This window comes from Vicia villosa, unplaced genomic scaffold, assembly GCF_029867415.1.
Source record: "Vicia villosa cultivar HV-30 ecotype Madison, WI unplaced genomic scaffold, Vvil1.0 ctg.001462F_1_1, whole genome shotgun sequence".
Lineage (NCBI taxonomy): Eukaryota > Viridiplantae > Streptophyta > Magnoliopsida > Fabales > Fabaceae > Vicia > Vicia villosa.
The window spans coordinates 287,806-293,151 of NW_026705624.1; the positions used below are offsets into that span (position 1 = coordinate 287,806).

Consider the following 5,346-nt stretch of genomic DNA (forward strand, 5'->3'; position numbering starts at 1 on the left):
CCTATTTTTGAAAATCACACAATAATTTTCTTATTTTTTGTTTGCAATAACGAGTTTTAATTTTGAAACATTTTGTTTTTTGTTTTGTGATTAACATCAGACATGTTGACATGATAAAAAATATTTTTATTTATTAAAAATTTTTTAATAAATAAAATAAATAATAAATAATTTTACATTGTTATTTAATAGAAAGTCAACAAATTAATTTAAACTTTTAATTCATCACTTCTTTTCTCTTAAAAAATAGGATAAATAAATGAGAGAATAACAGATTCATCAATTTTTTTTATTATTGATATATTTAAATTATCATTAATGTAATATTTAAAAATGTGAGATTTATTTTTATTTTGGGAAGGAGGAGTAAAAATTGACTGAACTTACTTACAAGTTGAAGTTACAAAGCACAACTCTAGATTTTTTTATTTTTTTTTGATAAGCCACAACTCTACAAATAAACAGCACTGAACCAAACAAGTCAGACAAGATCGCGTATCCTCGTACCATTTATTTCCGAACAACCTATCAATGTCCCTGTTTGCTCGGTGGCAATGTCATTGAGAAAAAAATGAACAATGTCGTATACAAACTTTTCCAATCATGTCGTAGATTCCATACTTCTCAACCATTTCCTCAAAACCATGATTCCATTCCTCCCTCTACCCTTCTATCCAATACTCTCCAGCATTACATCAATTCCCAAACCCCTTCCCACGGCCAAAAGATCCACTCCCACATTCTCAAAACCGGGTTCATTCCTAACACAAACATTTCCATCAAACTCCTTATACTATACCTTAAATCCAATTCTTTAAGATACGCACGCAAGGTGTTTGATGATTTGCATGACAGAACTTTATCCGCTTATAATTACATGATTGGTGGCTATCTCAAAAAAGGACAAGTTCATGACTCACTTGAGTTGTTTCATAGGCTTTTACTGTCCGGAGAAAAGCCTGACGGGTTTACGCTTTCAATGATTTTAAAAGTGTCTACGTCTACCTCGGGGGTTGTTGATGTTGATTTTGCGATGGTTGGTGATCTTGGAAGAATGGTACATACGCAGATTCTTAAATGTGATGTTGAGAAAGATGATGTTCTTTGTACAGCGTTGATTGATTCGTATGTTAAGAATGGGAGGGTTGGTTATGGAAGGATTGTGTTTGATGTGATGTCGGAGAAGAATGTGATATCTTCAACGTCGCTGATCTCTGGTTACATGAATAAAGGTTGTTTCAGCGATGCGGAACTTATATTTGAGAAAACATTGGATAAAGATGTTGTGGTGTTTAATGCTATGATTGAAGGATACAGTAAAACATGTGAGTGTGCTATGAGATCGCTTGAGGTTTACATTGACATGCAACGCTTTAACTTTAGGCCGAATCTTTCTACGTTTGCTAGTGTGATTGGTGCTTGTTCTGTGCTTGCAGCATTTGAAATTGGGCAACAAGTTCAAACTCAGCTTATGAAGACGCCTTTTTTTGAAGACGTAAAATTAGGAAGTGCTCTTATAGATATGTATTCGAAGTGTGGTAGAGTTGAAGACGCTCGAAGAGTTTTTGATCATATGCTTGAGAGGAATGTATTTTCATGGACATCTATGATTGATGGATACGGGAAGAACGGGTTTCCAGATGAAGCACTTGATCTATTTAGTAAGATGCAGATAGAATACTGCGTTGCGCCCAATTTTGTCACGTTCCTCAGTGCTCTCTCAGCTTGTGCACATGCCGGACTTGTGGACAAAGGTTGGGAGATTTTTCAGAGTATGGAGAATGAATATAGACTGAAGCCAGGGATGGAGCATTATGCTTGCATGGTTGATCTGTTAGGGCGAGCAGGGAAGCTGAATCAGGCTTGGGAGTTTATCACGAGGATGCCTGAGAGACCCAATTCGGACGTGTGGGCTGCTTTACTTAGTTCGTGCCGACTCCATGAAAATATAGAAATGGCAAAGTTAGCGGCAAATGAGCTTTTCAAGCTGAATGCTAGTGGAAGACCGGGAGCTTATGTTGCACTATCTAATACTTTGGCTGATGCTGGGAAATGGGAGAGTGTAAGTGAGCTTAGAGAAGTGATGAAGCAGAGAGGAATAGCCAAGGATACTGCCTCCAGTTGGGTTGGAGCTAATAGTGCTTGTTAGATTTTATGATGAGTTCGAAAATGCACAGCATCATTTTTGTTTTGTCAAATTAGATAATCCCTTTCGAACTGATTAGAATACGAGGAGACTAAAAGTTTAAACTTGTTCATCATATTCCTCAGGCAGACATGCGTCAAGTAGTTGTCTTTGTTTTTTTATCCAATGACTAAGAGATATAAATAACTAAATCCATGACTAATTGCACTTAAATACTCAACAAGAAGGGTGTGGATTCGACTATATAGTTTCCAGACTTTATGAATAGTATGACTTTATTTAGTCTTTTGAAGAAATAAGATTAGTTTCACTTTATAGTTTCCAATACCTCTCTTGTGTTGTATTTTTTTCAAGACTTTGTTGTGATCAGAACAAATCTTGTTCTAACATAACATGTGTAATTCTATTTGGGCCGGCTTCATGGTCATGAGTTCCTTGAAAGTGTGAACATGGAAAAGTCATATTTGTCAAATTTTAAAATGGAACTCATGACCATGAAGTCTGGAAACTATTACTCCTCTCATTGATTCAGTTTCTCACCGAGAAAGCCATTATTTCTTTTGCATTTGTTTATGTAACTTCTTCCTATAGCTTTTGCAAGATTACTCATCCTCTGAATGATTTATATTCTTTTATGTTTGTCAATGTAACTTCTTTCTCTCTTTTTTGCAGAAGTAATCCTCTTCTCAGTGTTAATGCATTCTTATATAACATGTTATATAGCACAACTTTGGAGTACAGTGGTTTGAAGGTAATATTGTTTGCAAGGTTTTAATATGATTTTGAAACCTCTCATTTTAATCTCCCCCTCTCTTTCTATATATATGCTACTGCACATTGTCTTGATTAGTTGTTAATGTTTGCTCTCCTAAAATCCTTTGAAGTATGTAAAATAACAAACAACTAAGTGAATATAATAAATAGTTTCGATGCATGTCTTGGTTTTAACTTTAAAACATAATAAGTGAATAATTGTTGTGTGCATGATACATCCATGTTTCAGTAGAGAGACAACACATAAAAACATTAAAATAGCATGCTAGTGAACTCACTTATTCCATTTTATATCATTCTTTAAAAACCAATCTATTTTTGTGTCATAAGGATACGGATGTTAATTATTTTTAATTATTGCTTTATTCAGGATTTAATGGGGGTGGTTTCAAATGAAAAGTATTAATGACAACCAGTTAACAAGGATTGTGAACAATGATTAATGATTGAAATTAGAAATTTAGTTGGCAAGTAAGGTAAATAATGAAGGATTAAAATTGTTTTTATTAATACTTTGGTGTGTTAATGTTTTTATTTTTATTGTTCATTCTCTTTTATCAGTTTATTTTAATTGTTCATTCACTTTAGAAAAAATGGTGTGTTATTGTTTTCACTGGTGTGTTACTTACAGTTTACAATGTTGTTGCGGGCATGTGTGGTGTCTGTTTAAATTGAATTAGAATCGTGGTGTCTGCCTAAATTGAATTTAAGTTGTTTTCTAATATTTTGTAATTTATTCTGTTATGGAAATGTGAAGTAGCTTTTTTGATTCAATGATATGTGAAAATATTTACTTGCTCATATCTCATTCTTCTTCCATTTTTAATGGAGTTCATTCATTCACCGTACAATTATATTATAAAACTTATTTAACAATTAATTGTCTTTTTTATTGTCCTTTATGAGAAATTAAATAATTTGGTCAAAGAATTTAATGCAATATAAAGGTTTGATTATTTGGTTTAAAAGCAACCAACCAATTTTTAGTAATTTTAATTACGAAAAAATAATAGTTACCATATATTAAGATAGATGTGGGGGTTTTCACATATCTTTTAAGTTATCATCTCTTTTGTATGCTTGATTGTAGGTTCTCTCAATTTAATTATTACTCAGTTTAGTTACTAAAAAATTGTTTCAGTTAAGTAAAGAAACAGGGAAAAAGCTCTATCATTTAAATATGTTAAATTAAATTTATAGGGGTGGTAATGTAAATGACAAAATTATGTACAATTTTTTAGGTGTGTAAAAAAGCTCTTGAAACTACTTTTTTTTAAATAAAACCAGTAACAAACACGTGCATACGCACGGGTTTTGTTCGGTTACGCAAATTTGGAAACATCATTTATTTTAAATAAAAATGTTAAAAAAAAAAAATTAGATAAATATTTGATCATAAATACCATTTCTCGTATATAAAAATATTTAGATCAATAATAGATTTTTTTTCCGTATACATACTTCATTTTTATTTATGTATCATTTACAAAAATATTTGGATCAATGGTAAATTCCGTATATAAAAATATTTACATCAATAGTAGATTTTTTCCCGTATACCTTTTTTGAATAAAAAATATTTGTATCATAAATAACATTTTTCGTAAATAATAATACAAATATTATTTTTATTTATGTATCATTTACAAAAATATTTGGATCAATATTAAATTTTCATATAAAAAAATATTTAGATCAATAATATATTTTTCACATATACCATTTTTGGATCAAAAATATTTGATCATAAATACCATTTCTCGTATATAAAAATATTTAGTTCAATAATAAATTTTTTTCGGTATACAGAGTTCATTTTTGTTTAGGTATCATTTACAAAAATATTTGGATCAATAGTAAATTCCGTATATAAAACTATTTACATCAATAATATATTTTTTTTTCCGTATACCATTTTTGAAAAAAAATATATTTGGATCATAAATAACATTTTTCGTAAATAATAATAAAAATATTATTTTTATTTATGTATCATTTACAAAAATATTTGGATCAATATTAAATTTTCGTATAAAAAATATTTAGATCAATAATAGATTTTTTCCCGTATACCATTTTTGGATAAAAAATATTTGATCATAAATACCATTTCTCGTATATAAAAATATTTAGATCAATAATATATTTTTTTCCCCGTATACAGACTTCATTTTTGTTTAGGTATTATTTACAAAAATATTTGGATCAATAGGAAATTCGTATATAAAAATATTTACATCAGTTGTAGTGTTTTTCCATATACCATTTTTGAATAAAAAATATTTGGATCATAAATAACATTTTTTTTTAAATAATAATACAAATATTATTTTTATTTGGGTATCATTTACAAAAATATTTAGATCAATATTAAATTTTTGTATAAAAATATATTTAGATCAATAATAGATTTTTTACCGTATACC

The 5,346-nt window shown here is 29.6% G+C and overlaps 1 protein-coding gene across 1 annotated transcript; it reads left to right on the forward strand.

The window, feature by feature from the left end:
* The first annotated feature begins 448 nt into the window (after positions 1-448).
* On the forward strand, positions 449-4,160 carry LOC131635269 (pentatricopeptide repeat-containing protein At1g28690, mitochondrial-like). Its single transcript, XM_058905882.1, has 2 exons — positions 449-2,897; positions 3,291-4,160. Exon 1 carries the CDS (start codon positions 572-574, stop codon positions 2,147-2,149), a length of 1,578 nt encoding a protein of 525 aa, XP_058761865.1. The 5' UTR covers positions 449-571; the 3' UTR covers positions 2,150-2,897; positions 3,291-4,160.
* Positions 4,161-5,346: the final 1,186 nt, after the last annotated feature.